Source organism: Ursus americanus, chromosome 29 (assembly GCF_024610735.1).
Source record: "Ursus americanus isolate L20-20 chromosome 29, mUrsAme1.1.p, whole genome shotgun sequence".
NCBI lineage: Eukaryota > Metazoa > Chordata > Mammalia > Carnivora > Ursidae > Ursus > Ursus americanus.
Window position 1 is genome coordinate 5,613,766 of NC_142155.1, and position 14,538 is coordinate 5,628,303.

Sequence of the window (14,538 nt, forward strand, 5' to 3'; positions counted from 1 at the left end):
AGGGTTCTGATGACTGTCTTGTGAAAATCTGGGCAACAGATGATGGGAGATTATTAGCTACTTTAAGAGGACATGCTGCTGAAATATCAGACATGGCTGTAAACTATGAGAATACTATGATAGCAGCTGGAAGTTGTGATAAAATGATCCGAGTCTGGTGTCTTCGAACGTGTGCACCTTTGGCTGTTCTTCAGGGCCACAGTGCATCTATAACATCACTACAGGTAATTGTTTTAATCCCTGTAAAATCCTTTTGATTATAATTTAAATTTTAAGTCACTTTTATAATCCCTTGTATAAAGCTACCTAAAATGAAGAAAGGAATATTTCTTTTTTCTTTATAAACACATGGACTTTAAAAAACATCGTAGTCCTGACCTTCATTAATTCTGGATGTTTTCTAACTCTGTTTTTGTAGTTGCTGTTGATATGGTAAAAAGTGGGTTTTTTTTTTAGATTATGTCACTCTTCTTATAAAGATATTTTTTCTTCATTTGTTTTTCAGTTCTCACCATTGTGCAGTGGCTCAAAGAGATATCTGTCTTCTACTGGGGCAGATGGCACTATTTGTTTTTGGCTGTGGGATGCTGGAACCCTTAAAATAAAGTCAGTTGCTCTTTTATTTCATAGAATAATTTGTTTAATTTAATGGTTAAAATTGCAGTAGTATAAAGTAGTCAATAGTAGGAAATTTATTCTCCTCGAGTAAGTAACAAAAATGCGTTCACTGACCTCTTTGATTTTCATGTTCCACCCCCCCTTTATTTTTTTCATGCTTCAAAGAAAGTTTCTTATGTTAACATGTTTGGGGTTTGTTTTTTTTTTCTCTTTTTGTTAGCCGTAGCTGTTTCCTTCAGAACGTATTGTTTTATTGCCACTCCTTTCTGTATGTGGCATAGTTTCATCTCAATAGCTCCTTCCAGTGTTGAGAACATAATCTTAAGAGTCCCTAAGGCTGTTCTTTAGAAGAATTGCAGTTATTTCTGTCGTTGAATCTACAAATTTTAGATTTTATTGTAGATCTTGGGAAACTTAGGAAAACCAATTAATTACATTTTCACTAAACTACATCAAGGTAGATAGATGCATCCTTCCCTCATCCCATAATAGCATCTTGCATTTCTACTTTCTCTTGTATTAATATCTTGGTTTATTAAAACAAGTTGGCTATTAAAACAAGTATTATTTTTCGATTAAGGACAATGAGGCAAAAAAGGTTAAACAACTTTTCCATAGTTAAAACAGTTTTTAAAAATTGGCCAGGCCAGCATTAGAACAGCACTTCCCTGCCTGTTGGTCCCATGCTGTCTATGCCATGCCACCTCTCAAGTGGGTATAGTAGGGAGAGGAAGTGCTGCGTTTTGCCCCATAGACAGTCAGTGAATGGGGAAGTAGTGCACCCAGTGGTTCTGCAGTGTCGAAATGGTCATCTCTGTGTTCTCATGGTAGAACATCATTCAGATTAGAAGGTATATCTCAGTAATTCTATCTGACTTCTATTTATAAATTATCAACCCAAGTTGAATAATTTGTGAATGTCTTTATTATTTTAAAACAGTAGCATTTACATAAGGTTTGTGAATATTAACATTCCTGGAGAGTGCCTTTTATGGCAGGGCATTAGTAGGTCCTGGCAGCTAGAGTAACATGATAAAACAAACTACTTCATTTGAAAAAAGGATTCTGATCAAAGAGGTGGTTCTTCGGAGAAAGCAAATTGATTTCATTTTAGTTGCATTCTTAATATTTAAAATAGTAAAGATTTTCTGTAGACATTTAGATAAAAGTTTAAATATTTTACTGATGTGTATGGATAACAGCAATAGTTAATTGTTGTCTTCCTTTGAGTATTTTTTTTTTTTTTTACCTCTTAATGGACCAGATTGGGATACCATTGTCTTTTCATGTTTTGTTTTTGTAGAGAAGAAAACCTTACGTAAGTCTTCAGATTAGCATAGGAACAAAAATGTTTTTACAAAATTAAATTTTCACTTTGTGCTTCTTGAGGATTACATTGCTAAGTACAATAATATTAATCTGAATTCTTGAGAAGTGAGGTATTCCGTATAAATGATTTTTTTCAGAACCTTTACATAGATTCACCCAATAACCAACTACCCTAACCATATTTTTCACATAAATGTGTTTTTTAATGTAGATGTAAGTAGAGAAATGTATATAATTTTCTGCTGGTTTTTTTCCTTAACATTTTCTCATAGGTATTTATAATAATTTTAATAGCTGCATTATGTTCCACTGAGTTGTTATTCCATACTTTGCTTCGTGATTTTCCTATTTTTGGACATAAAAGTTTTTTCTGGTTATTTAGAGATAGTATTCTTTCTATTTTTTACTATAATTGTCCCTTAAAAGCTTTTAATCTGAAGTCATAAAGGAGTAATTTTTTCTTAGTTATAGGCTTTGGGACACCTATTTTCCTTTCCATTTTTACTCATGGCTGATAGCTGTCAAAAATTTTGGCAGGATGTAGATTGTTACTGTCTTAGGGGTTTTAATTACTGATCAGAGGCAGAAATTGTATTGAGCTGTAATGCTTTTGTGTAATCTGATGAGGAGGTGCCTTCAGGAACCCAATCTGCATTAATTGAGAAAATCAGTTCTATTAGTAAATGAAACCTATTTTGGAAACCCACATCTCTTGATAAATTTGCTTCTATACAATGTTTATGTATACGGTAACAACTCCCACTAATAATTAGGTGCTGCTTCATAGGTGAGAAATAGGAGTGGCTGGGTGACTTGGAAGCTGGCTGAAGAGATCTCTGATTGGAGAAAGCTGTCCAAGCATATTTAGATTAGATGTGAGGGGAGAATGGGAATCCTAAAATATACAGATAATAATGATTACAAAATTTTATTAAGCACTTAGTCTGCTAAGCTTACGCTAAGCACTTTACATTTGTCATCTCGTTAATCTTTATGACAACCGTATGAAGAAGGTATACAAATATTATCTTTAGGACAGATGGGAGAGAAAACTGAGGTGGATACTGGAAGTATACTGTTAGAACCCCCTCTCAACCACTGTACCAAACTAAAAGCAGTTATTCATTGATGGACTATCTAGGACTGGTTGAAGTGAATTAAAATACTAACAATACTAATATTTATTGAGTGTGCTGGGCACAGTACTAAGCACTCTGTGTGGATTAAATTTATTTATCTCAGTAAGTCTTAAGATTATGGTTTCTTTTTACTGCCATTTTACAGATGAGGAGACTGAGGTACAGAAATGTTAACTTGCCTAAGGTCATTCACCTGATAAATGGCAGATTTGGAAATTGAACTCAGAGAGTCTGAATCCAAGGCCTTATCTTAAAATATTTCCTCAAATGTGAATTTAAAAATAAATTATTTGTACCTGTATATCTGTTTTTTCCCTTTAGAAATATTAAAGTCCATTTAAAATGGCAATCTATATGATTGTTTGCATATTCTGATTATAAGTTCAGGCCAAATGATGCTTAACCCTTAGATGAATGATTGTGCCAAGAATTAACAAAAATGTAGAGCCTAGGATACATAAGATTAAAGTAGTGCATTTAGTTGCCTTTATAATTTCAGATTAATTTACTTAAATTACAGTTACTTTAATTTTACTCTGAATAATTGTTTAGGTTGTAAGAATGTTTTAATAACTTTCTATTTCTCCAGACTATCTATTTACACTCAGTTATGTAAGATCCTGTGACTAAGAAAAATTGTTATGTCATGTTAAAAAATTTATATGGGTTCTTGGGTGGTTTAGTCAGTTAAGTGACCAACTCTTGGTTTCAGCTCAGGTTGCGATCTCAGGGACCTGAGATCGAGTTCCGCCTTGGGCTCCATAGCTGGGACACTCTCTCTCTCTCTCTCTCTCTCTCTCTCTCTCTCTCCTCCCCTCCCTCTCCCTCTGCCCTGTCCTGTGAGAGTGTACGTGCTCTCTCTCGCTCTCTCTCAAATAAATAAATCTTTAAAAAAACATATTTATACACTTATTAATTACGAGAATTTTTAATAAGTACTTTTTGTTGTGTTGTGTATCAGTGAAAAAGATTGTTCTTGTTCTAAATATATAACTGATCATAAATATTTTGTACTTTTTTTCCTTATATGATCACAAAACTGAAACCACTCTATATTCAGTTGTTGCAGATTGTAGAAATTATGCAGTGCACTTTGGTTGAGGCTGTAATTGTTTTTTGAATTTTCTCCCCTGATAAACTGAGAAAAACTAGGTCAAAATGTATGTTAAGTAGGGCTTTAAATAAAATCACTGTATGTGGAGCATTACAAATATATTGTATGTTTATTGGAGCTGGTATGGTGTAAAATCTGTAATTTTTCTTTTATTTAGTATCATTGATTGTAACATTTAATGTCAGTAGTGTAAATAGAAGACATCTGTAACACATTTATACAATTAATGTAAATATTTTTGAGTGTAGGTGACTTTTCTGTAGATGATTATTTTGAATGAGCATTATAGTTGACATAAGATTGAAACAGTCTTCAGATTTTCATTAGGGTGAGTGTAAGATTCTTTCTGGGTCTTAAAAGGCATATTTCATCACATCAGACGATTAACAGAGGGAAATGTTTAATTAACAGTATCTAGTACTGAAAAAGTTTATTACCTAAACCTGATGGTATAAATATGCCACAAGAGGCAGCACCTATTTTGCTAGTGTGTTCATGTTTATAAATGACTTACTTTCTAATGTATTTGTGCATTGCTATTGTACTGTATGAAAAACTGAAAACTTGTTAAATTTGATTAGAAGTAAATGTAACAACTGCATGTCCAGTATGACAGTGGCTTTGAGAATGTTTCATGTGTGGATCACAAAATCTATAGAGTTGCCATAAGATCTGCTGATCACAACACATAATGATTTCCAACTTGTTTTTAGGAAGAGAGCCATCTGTTGCTTCTTTAATTTTGTCTTTCTGTGATTATTTTTTGGAACAGCTCATTTTTGGTCTTGCTGATCCTTTTGTGGATATTTTTAATTGTTTATTTTTTGTGTTCTAGTCCGAGACCTGCTAAATTTACAGAGCGCCCTCGGCCTGGAGTTCAAATGATCTGTTCTTCTTTTAGCGCTGGTAAGATTTTTTTCTCCCTAATTTTCCACTTAAAGTTGTACATGGGAAAGCTTTTAGTGGAACACATAAAATTTTGGGAAAATATTTGCTGTTGTAATACAGATTTATTCACATACGTATACCAAGGGATGGTCATAAATTAATATAGAAATGTTCGAACTAGGGGCGCCTGGGTGGCTCAGTCGTTAAGCGTCTGCCTTCGGCTCAGGTCATGATCCCAGGGTCCTGGAATCGAGCCCCTTGTCAGGCTCCCGGCTCAGCGGGAAGCCTGCTTCTCTCTCTCCCACTCCTCCTTCTTGTGTTCCCTCCCTTGCTGTGTCTCTCTCTGTCAAATAAATAAATAAAATCTTTTTTAAAAAGGAAAAAAAAATATTTGAACTTTACCAGAGTTATTTTATGTATTCACATGACTAAGAATTTTCTTTGAGACCGTAATGCTCTGGTAGGAGAGAAGAAGAGTTTCAGAATTGACTCTTTTAAAGAATAGATCCTTGAATAGTTACCTCATTGGAAGAAAGGTATTTTAGATATGTTTTATGTTTTCATGGAGTTTGGAAGTATTCTGTAGCTAAGTAAAAATTGATTGCTATTTGTAAATCTTTATTAATTACTTTGCTCCAAATTCTTCTTTCCTTTTTAAAAGGTAGCTATATAGCAGTAGTGATACTCCAGTTATGTTTTGAGTTTATGCAGTAACATTTTGAATGGATATGTCTTTTTAAGGAAATTATAATTTGAATATTTGAAATGAACTGATGAGAAAATGAAACTAAACATCAATAGATTTAATACCTAATTTTCCTAATACCAGTTCCTTCCATATTTACCTCCAGTTTTACTAATCTTCTCAAATCATAGTTGTGGATAGCAGTTGTACCTCAACAGGTGATTACAAACTAATGACATAAGTCTTTTTTTGCCATATTAATATCCAAACATTTTTAATATCTAACTTCTAGATTTCTACTGCTACTGCCATGAAGACAGTTTTCCTTTTGGTAATAACACAGTTATAGGCACTATCCATGATTTGAGAGTACTCTGTAAGCAGTTATATACAGCACTGTTTTCAACATTGTGGGAGAGTATTGATTCCAAGGAAAGAGGGTAAATTGTATATATAAATAACTAATGTAAAGTAAAATGTATGTGCTACAAGACAAAATCTTAATAAGAGTTCAGAGGATAGGCTCATTGGATTGCAGAGTTGCAAAGACAACCTACTGAAGAAACTGGGCTCTAAAAGTTTGATAGGATTTTAACAGGTAGGACATGTGGCAAGAGAAGGACGTAAGCAGAGTTAAAAGACATGTTTCTAGGGAGGGTGACTGCTAATTTTAACATGAAATTATGTAATCACTTAGCGAAGTCATTTGTAGTAGAAATCTTTACTCCTGTTTTGAAAAATTGAAAAATTCATCTTAGTTAAAGCTGTGTTTGTAAACTTATAAGTTCATAAAGTTCAGGTTTAAATGTATTATATACTTAGAATCAATATGAATAGTTTTAGAATAAAATGTTAATCATGAGTGTGTATCATGGTAATGTTGCTTGCATTTTACTTAATTTTCAGAGATTTTGAAATTACGTTTTACTCATAAGTGTTCACTGTTATTCCGCAGGTGGAATGTTTCTGGCCACAGGAAGCACAGATCATATTATTCGGGTTTATTTTTTTGGATCAGGTCAGCCAGAGAAAATATCAGAATTGGAGTTTCATACTGTAAGTGCTGGTAAAAAGAATTAGATTGGAACAATTTAAATGAGTCTAATAGTTATATTGAGGATTCTCTTTTTTATCTGCTTGTACATAGGACAAAGTTGACAGTATCCAGTTTTCCAACACTAGCAACAGGTAAAATAATTATTTTTGTTTGGAAATTTAATTCCAATTTAACATTTTCAAATAAAGTCATTTCTTGTAGTCAGATTTTAATTAGAATTATATAAAAGCTGGCTACCTAATATGAAGGTGTTAACGAGTTATACTAAACTGACTATAGCCTGAGCACATCTTTGTTTTCTTTGTATTAATGTTAGTTTATTTGGCCACTTTTAATAAAAGGGATTTTTATCCACCCTTTATATTTTCTGTACTTGTCAAAGTGTAGGGAAGCTTTTAAGAGTTTTGGAATGTATGATAATGTAATATTTGAGGCAGAACTATGTATTGATGATAGGCTTAAATGATGTATAAATTTTCCCAGGTTCTTATTTTAAAATGAAAGAAAGATATTTATAAGCACCTTGAGTAAAAGAAGTCAAGTTCTTCAGTTGAGAGGAAAATCAGTATTTTTCCATTGGAAAATATTGATTCTGTTTGTAAGGTAGTAAATAGTGGCCTTGAATCGCTGTTGAGTGTTATTTTGAGACCTAGTCACCTAGCCAAACACATTAGAATGTATGTGTATAAAATTTTAAAATCCATAAAGTTGCAGAAGTTCTTAGTTTTACAGAGAATATCTGACAGTAATCTCTATTGTATTAGAATGCTGTGTAAGTAAAGATGAATGCTCTCTTTCAGTGTTTTGAAAAACATCTCTGGGAAAACACATTTTGGTTAAATGCATGTGGTTTTTTGGGGGGGTTGGGCTTCCTTTAACATAGGTTTGTAAGTGGCAGTCGTGATGGGACAGCGCGTATTTGGCAATTTAAACGAAGAGAATGGAAGAGCATTTTGTTGGATATGGCTACTCGTCCAGCAGGGTAAGAGATCAAGTTTGAAATAGTGTGAAGATAAAGGTAGATAATTTAATGTATGCTGTATTGTAGGTTGATGTGACTCTCAGCCTATAAATCATGTCATAATCCATGTTAAAATGATTACTTTTCTATAATAATTAGTGCTATTGGAGATGGAAAGGATATTTCTGAAATTATTTTTTGCCAAAAATATGAGAAGATCTGCATTAATGATGTTTTTCAGTTCAGTTTGTTAAGGAGATGATAGTACTGTAGGAATACTTTTAAGTTTTGCTGGTGTTCTTCAGAAAGTAGGACGTACTATGTTGTTCATATGTCAAAGGGAGATGATGTAGTATGTCACTGAGGGATGATATGGTATATCTAATGGTTTTTTCCAGCCATGAGAAATTATATTTCACCTTACAACTGTTATTTTGGTTTTAGTTTCTATAGAAATCAGTTAACTCTATTTGTATTTTTGTGTAGTAGTCTCGGATGGAAGAGCAAAGCAGTTAGCAGGGCATGACAAAAGCAGTAAAAGATGGAGAGTGAATAGCATGGCACAGAACTCTTGGATCCAGATAGAGTTAATTGATAACACGCCTAAGATCATCTATTACTAAGGGCTTAGGAGTGCTGAAATCCTGGATTTGCTGACTCAGTGCAGTGACTTTTGCCCTCATTCTTTGTTGGTTCAAACTATTCTTAATTACCATTAAATGATAGTTATCCATGTATGAATATAAGTACAATTTATAAGAAAACCACATTTAGGTTTTTGTCATACTACTATTTTAATAAATAATATCAGTGTAAACAAATACTGCCTCCATCACTTTCAGCCAAAACCTTCAAGGAATAGAAGATAAAATCACAAAAATGAAAGTAACTATGGTAGCTTGGGATCGACATGACAATACAGTTATAACTGCAGTTAATAACATGACTCTGAAAGTTTGGAATTCTTACACCGGTCAACTAATTCATGTCCTGATGGTGAGAAAAAAAGACTCATTTTTATTTGGTATAATGAAGCTAATTATAGAATGGACTGTTTTTTATTGAGAAAGTCTTTCATAAAAAGTTAGCTAAAAAATCTTGCTAGATGGATAACAGGTCTTTGTGGGAGATCAGAAATAATTTAAAATGTAGTTAAACTAGTTTGGCTTGGAAATCTAGATCCTTGCTGTTATTTAGTATGTAGGGCTACATCAATATTATTCTCAGGTTTCACCAAATGATAGCAAAGCCTTGGTTGGTGGTATTAGCTCAGCTTCATTATTATCCATTGATAAATTTGAAGATTTTTGCCACTTTAATATGTCTTATAATTCAAATTTTAGAAATGTTGCCATATTGATGTTTGATTGATGTTTCCTTTTTTCAAATTTATAATTCTTTGCCACTTCAAAAATATTTCAGGGTCATGAAGATGAGGTGTTTGTCCTTGAGCCACACCCATTCGATCCAAGAGTTCTCTTTTCTGCTGGTCACGATGGAAACGTGATAGTGTGGGATCTGGCAAGAGGAGTCAAAATTCGATCTTATTTCAATATGGTAATTATCAGTCTCTTCATTTTATAACTGTTGAAGATTTGAGGACTGCTTACAGGTACTCTGCATATCACAAAGGAAATCCGTTTAGGAGTTTATTTAGACATTATTTTGCCTTTAAGTTTCAAGAAAGAGTTCTGTATTGTACACTTATTTAGATGTTAAATTTGAAAGAAAATTGTGCATATTACAATACAGTTATATTGCTGATAATTAATCTGGTTTTTAAAATAGTTTTAACAGTGGTACTTTGAGAAACTCACAAATATGAAGATAGAATATAGATAGGAAAAACTTTAGAAAACCATGTGAAGAAATTCTTAATATTTATATTGTGTTATTGTACTTCAAAAGTCCTCTTGTACAACAGAATTTGATTTCCAGTACACCCATTTTTATTTATTTATTTTTAAAGTTTTATTTATTTAAGTAATCTCTACAGCCATGTGGGTCTCAAACTCATGACCCCGAGATCAAGAGTCTCATATTCTTCCAACTGAGCCAGCCAGACACCCCTACTCCTAATACACCCATTTTATTTTATTTTTTCATTTAAAAAATTTTTTTTAAAGATTTTATTTGTTTATTTGACAGACAGCGAGAGAGGGAACACAAGCAGGGGGAGTGGGAGAGGGAGAAGCCGGCTTCCTGCTGAGCAGAGAGCCCGATGTGGGGCTCATTCCCAGGACCCTGGGATCATGACCTGAGCTGAAGGCAGATGTTTAACGACTGAGCCACCCAGGCGGTCCTACACCCATTTTAAAATTAAGGGCATCTTTGTCTTTTATCAAATTATAGTATGTTAGATATTCTTTGTGTTCAAGTACTTTCCCTCTCTACATTTTTCTTCTTATATAGATTTTTAGTATATTTTGTTGAGTATTGAAATTGCAGTGGTTAAATATCACATACAGCTTACTATGCAGTGTTACCATGTTTCTGTAACCACTATATGAAGCATAAAGTTTTCCTCAAATACTGCTGTTTATCCAGTCATATATTTTTTAATTTATTTCCTATATAACAGGGATACCTTTCAACAAAATAAAAAAAGAAAAACTTGTATTTCTATTTCAGCATCTTTAGATTTTTTTTAAAAAATCAATTGCAGAAACCTCTAGTAATGAATTATGAAGCAGTACAATTAACAGTGTGTGTGTAGTCAGTTATTTTGCCAAAGAAAAATTTCAGAAGTGTCATTTGTGAAATAGAGGTTTATGAAAAAATTTCATTAAAGTGATAATATATTTGATTGATAATCATAGTAAAGTTACTTCTTCAAAGTAAGAAGTAATTAATAAGACCAGTTGGAGGAGTAAGAAGATAGAATTTTCATCATCGAAGGAATTAAGTTGGCTGTCTTTATGGATGCTTTAGTATACAAAGATATGTCAAATTCTTATTTTTTAAAAAAAAGATGTAATTATTTGGAGTACATTTTTTAGTGACAGATGGATTTCCTTAGTGATATGTGTATAGAGGAGATTTTTTTAAAAGCAAATACTTAAATATGCTGGTAAAGAATTCTTTCTTTTTCAATGCTTGTGTTTCTGGTTTGCTCCCTTTTGGGACATCTATGTTAAAAAAATATTATTTCTCAGTTTGTCTTTATTGTCTTCAAAAGAAAACAGTTTGTGGCCTATACATATATTAGTGACTTTTTTTTTTAGTAATTTCATATTTTTAAAAGGCATTGGTGTGTTAGTAGAGTGGAGGGAAAGTTTTCTCTCGTACTTGAATACTGCTTTCACCTTTAAGCTACAAAGGTGAATTTTTCCTCATCAGGTAAGTTGATCACACTAATTTTCCACCTTAGTTATAGAAATTGGAATACATTGAGAATGAAGTGATTTGCTCTTAGACAGTCACAAATTCATGATACCCCAGGAATAGAAGTCAGCCATATTATATGTATGTTCTTTGAAATTAGCTAAGGGATTAGTTACATTACTGCCTTAAAAATTGTTTTAATAAGAGTTTTAGGTAAAGATATTTTTCCTGTTCCAAGAAAAAGAGAAAAGCCTCTGAGGGCAGAAGAAACAACTTTATGTAATAAGTAGAATTGGATGGTATCCATAGAATAGACTAATAAAATGGATTAAAAATATATCCTGCATTTTAAAAAACCAGCAAATGAACTATACTTTATCTAATGAAAATAAGGGTCCTCCTTTTAATTTTTTGCAAGATTTTTAATGACTTCCAAAATACTTCTGCGTGTTACCTCATTTGGGTCTCATGAAAACTTTGTAATATAATCTGGGTAGATTTTATTATTGCTGGTTTTATGAATGGAGAAACTATACAGAAATGAATTGCTTTGCCCAGGTTTACCTAGGTCACACAGCTATTATGGGGGACTCGGGGTTTAAACGCATATTTTTTTGGTCCATTGTTACTGTGTTCCTACTGCTAACTCTAGTTAATGGTTGGCCATTGTACAGCTAACTTCCAGCTCTACCTAGTTAGTGGTATGTCACCAGGAGAAAAATGTTTTTATAATGGTTTTAATTCTGAGTAGATCTTTTGATCTGATAATTTAGCTTGATGATTTTTTTCTGTTTCTAATTTATAAGTTATCTAAGTGCCCTGCTTTTTGCTCTTTGCTTTTTTGTTCATTTCATTGTTTTATCTGTGGACAGATGGAAGATAAAGCATCCAGCATTGCTGTTAAGAAAATAAAAACAGTTTGATGGGGGAGTAGAAGCTTGTGTTCACTGTCCACTCTCCTGAATGTTGAATTTTGGTCTTAGTAGTTAAAGCTATTTGGCTCTGTGTAGCAAACCAGTAATTTTTTGAGTTACTAAAATACCATAGAAGTTGAAGAAGTACAAATTCAAACCTTGATAGTAAATTGTACTAGTAGTCAGTAAGTTCAGCTTAGTAAATATTTTTTGAATGCTCTGTAGAGGGACTAGTTATAGTGCCTTGGAAGATTTAAGGATAAATAACTAGTGGAATATTCCCTGTTTAGACTAGAAATGGTAAAAGTTTAGATGAAGTAGTATTAAGACTAAGTAATATTTCATATGAGTTTTAAAATCAAAGCTTATAATGTGAATAAATAAATTCCTCACTAAACAAACTTATAGCCAGAAAGTAGGCATGTAAACTGCCTTTAAAATAACAAAAATTTGATACATAAATTCTTTAAAATATACTTGTTATCAAGTGTATTTTGAGAATACTGCTTTACTATTGGTTTTTCTTTTTATAATTAAATTTTCCACTTGAAATTCATAATAGCTTTGCAAGAAGTAAGAAAATCATGTAACTAATAATTATTTTGTGTTAATCAGCATATTACTGTACCATTCTTACCTATTACAAAAATAAATTAAATTTTAGAAATTGTCAAACATTCTATATCATCAAAAAGCTCTTTCACAGGTAAAAAGTTAAATTTTATAAATGCCCATGTTTGATATATAATTTTTAAAATAAATTTTAATTAAAAATTATTGATATATTTAATAAACTTAAAATATGATACATTGATATATTAATATTGTACTGGTACTCATCATTCTGGTAAATATTCAAATTCTTTTTTTCCTGTATCAAACCTTGACTTATACTTTTAAAAATCTGACACTTTATTTTAGGACCACCTAAATATGTAAACAAGGTTTGTGATTAAGAATTGCAATAAAGATTTAATTCCTTCTTTGCTTATATAATCCCCTAATTTATTTCATTTCAAAATCTAATAAATCTATTCTCAACTTGCTAGTAGTATCATCTAGAAAAAGTGATGGAGTTACTTTGCTTATCTTTACTACTATATTTCCTCTTAATAGAGGATCTGAATGATAAAAGCAGTTGAGGGGGTGGGTGTTGGGTTTGCTTTTGTTATATACAAGAACTATATTATATGACAAGTGAAATGATACAACACAGAGCATAAAGTGGAATAGAGAATATATGTTCCTTGCACCCTCCCCACCATTGTTTCATCTTTAAAAATAAAACAATCTTAAAATAAACTTTTAATAGCATTTGCTGGAAAAATGTATAAGGTAGAAACCTTGAACCTTTCTTCTTCTTTTTTTTTTTTTTTTTTATGAACCAGAGAATGAAACTAAAGAGAATATTGTAGAGAAAATTATAAGATAACTTTATTATTTTTAAAACATATTTATAAATTCTAGCCCTTAAGCTTTACTTATCAACATTCCTGTAAAAACTATGTCATTTATTTATGTTGTAGCTGAAAAGTCCTTATATAACTTAAATATTCAAGATAAAAGTATATTTAGATATTTTGTTGAAACTAGTATATATTAAGAATATTCCAAACTATTCAAATACAGTTTAACAAGCCTACTACAGCTTTGTATTGATGAGAGTTGTTCTAAACGCTAGTTTAAAGGCTCTGAAACTTCAATGAAATGTTAAAAGTCAGATAAATTATTCCCAGAAATAATTTGAAAATGTATGCAAACTCTCTGAACTGAATTTGAAGGATTTTGTAATATTCGAATTCCCTGAAAGAGGTAGGCAAGTTTGAGAATTTAAATATAACCATAAATGTTCCTAAATGCAAAGTTATTTTATAGCCCTTTTTCCCTTAAATTAACACAGGATAGGTAAGTTTTAATAAGTTTGAATGAATAAAAAGTTAATTTTGAAAAGAGACTTTTAAATTTCTTAGTTACTAGGCCATTTGATATTAGATAGTATGTAAAAGATGTTTGGAGTGGGATTTGTAGACCCCCATATTAGTTGCTTTCCTCATGTTTCTGGCGCTTTTGCTTTACCTTTCTTGTTCCGTTTCTTTTCTTTGTATCTGTTTTTCTGGCTATGTTTATAACTCCCTCTCTTTCCATCTTTCTGTTTCTGTCATGTTACTCAAAGCTGTAGTTTGTTGCCCCTTGTCTGGTTTTGATTTTAATTGAAGAGTACAATGTCTCCTAGAAAGCAATTTTACTGAATTTGAGTTTTGCTTTACTTTTGTTGTTTCATGAATAAATTCTAAATAACAATTTTTATTTATTTAATTAAAATTTTCCTTATTTTTATAATTAACCTTTCTTTTACTTGAGATTTTTAAAAAATGTTCCAGTGTCCACTAATCCAGAACAATATATTTCTCCTTGCAACGTTCCAAACAAGCAGAGGCTGCCAATCCACCACTCAGAATTTTTGCACATGCATACTTCTGACAATATGTTCTCAGTGTGACCTCTAATT

At 31.9% G+C, this 14,538-nt stretch overlaps 1 protein-coding gene across 3 annotated transcripts in view; it reads left to right on the forward strand.

Annotated features, from left to right (window-relative positions):
* The window catches only part of PHIP (PHIP subunit of CUL4-Ring ligase complex), a 133,092-nt gene that overhangs the window by 48,762 nt on the left and 69,792 nt on the right, over nucleotides 1-14,538 (forward strand). For all 3 annotated transcript variants that reach the window (XM_045804071.2, XM_045804064.2, XM_045804080.2), the window contains exons 8-15: nucleotides 3-224; nucleotides 506-606; nucleotides 5,036-5,106; nucleotides 6,729-6,829; nucleotides 6,921-6,961; nucleotides 7,714-7,812; nucleotides 8,634-8,787; nucleotides 9,214-9,348. In XM_045804071.2, the coding sequence (XP_045660027.2) occupies nucleotides 3-224; nucleotides 506-606; nucleotides 5,036-5,106; nucleotides 6,729-6,829; nucleotides 6,921-6,961; nucleotides 7,714-7,812; nucleotides 8,634-8,787; nucleotides 9,214-9,348 (924 nt within the window). The remainder of the gene's footprint in view (nucleotides 1-2; nucleotides 225-505; nucleotides 607-5,035; nucleotides 5,107-6,728; nucleotides 6,830-6,920; nucleotides 6,962-7,713; nucleotides 7,813-8,633; nucleotides 8,788-9,213; nucleotides 9,349-14,538) is intronic.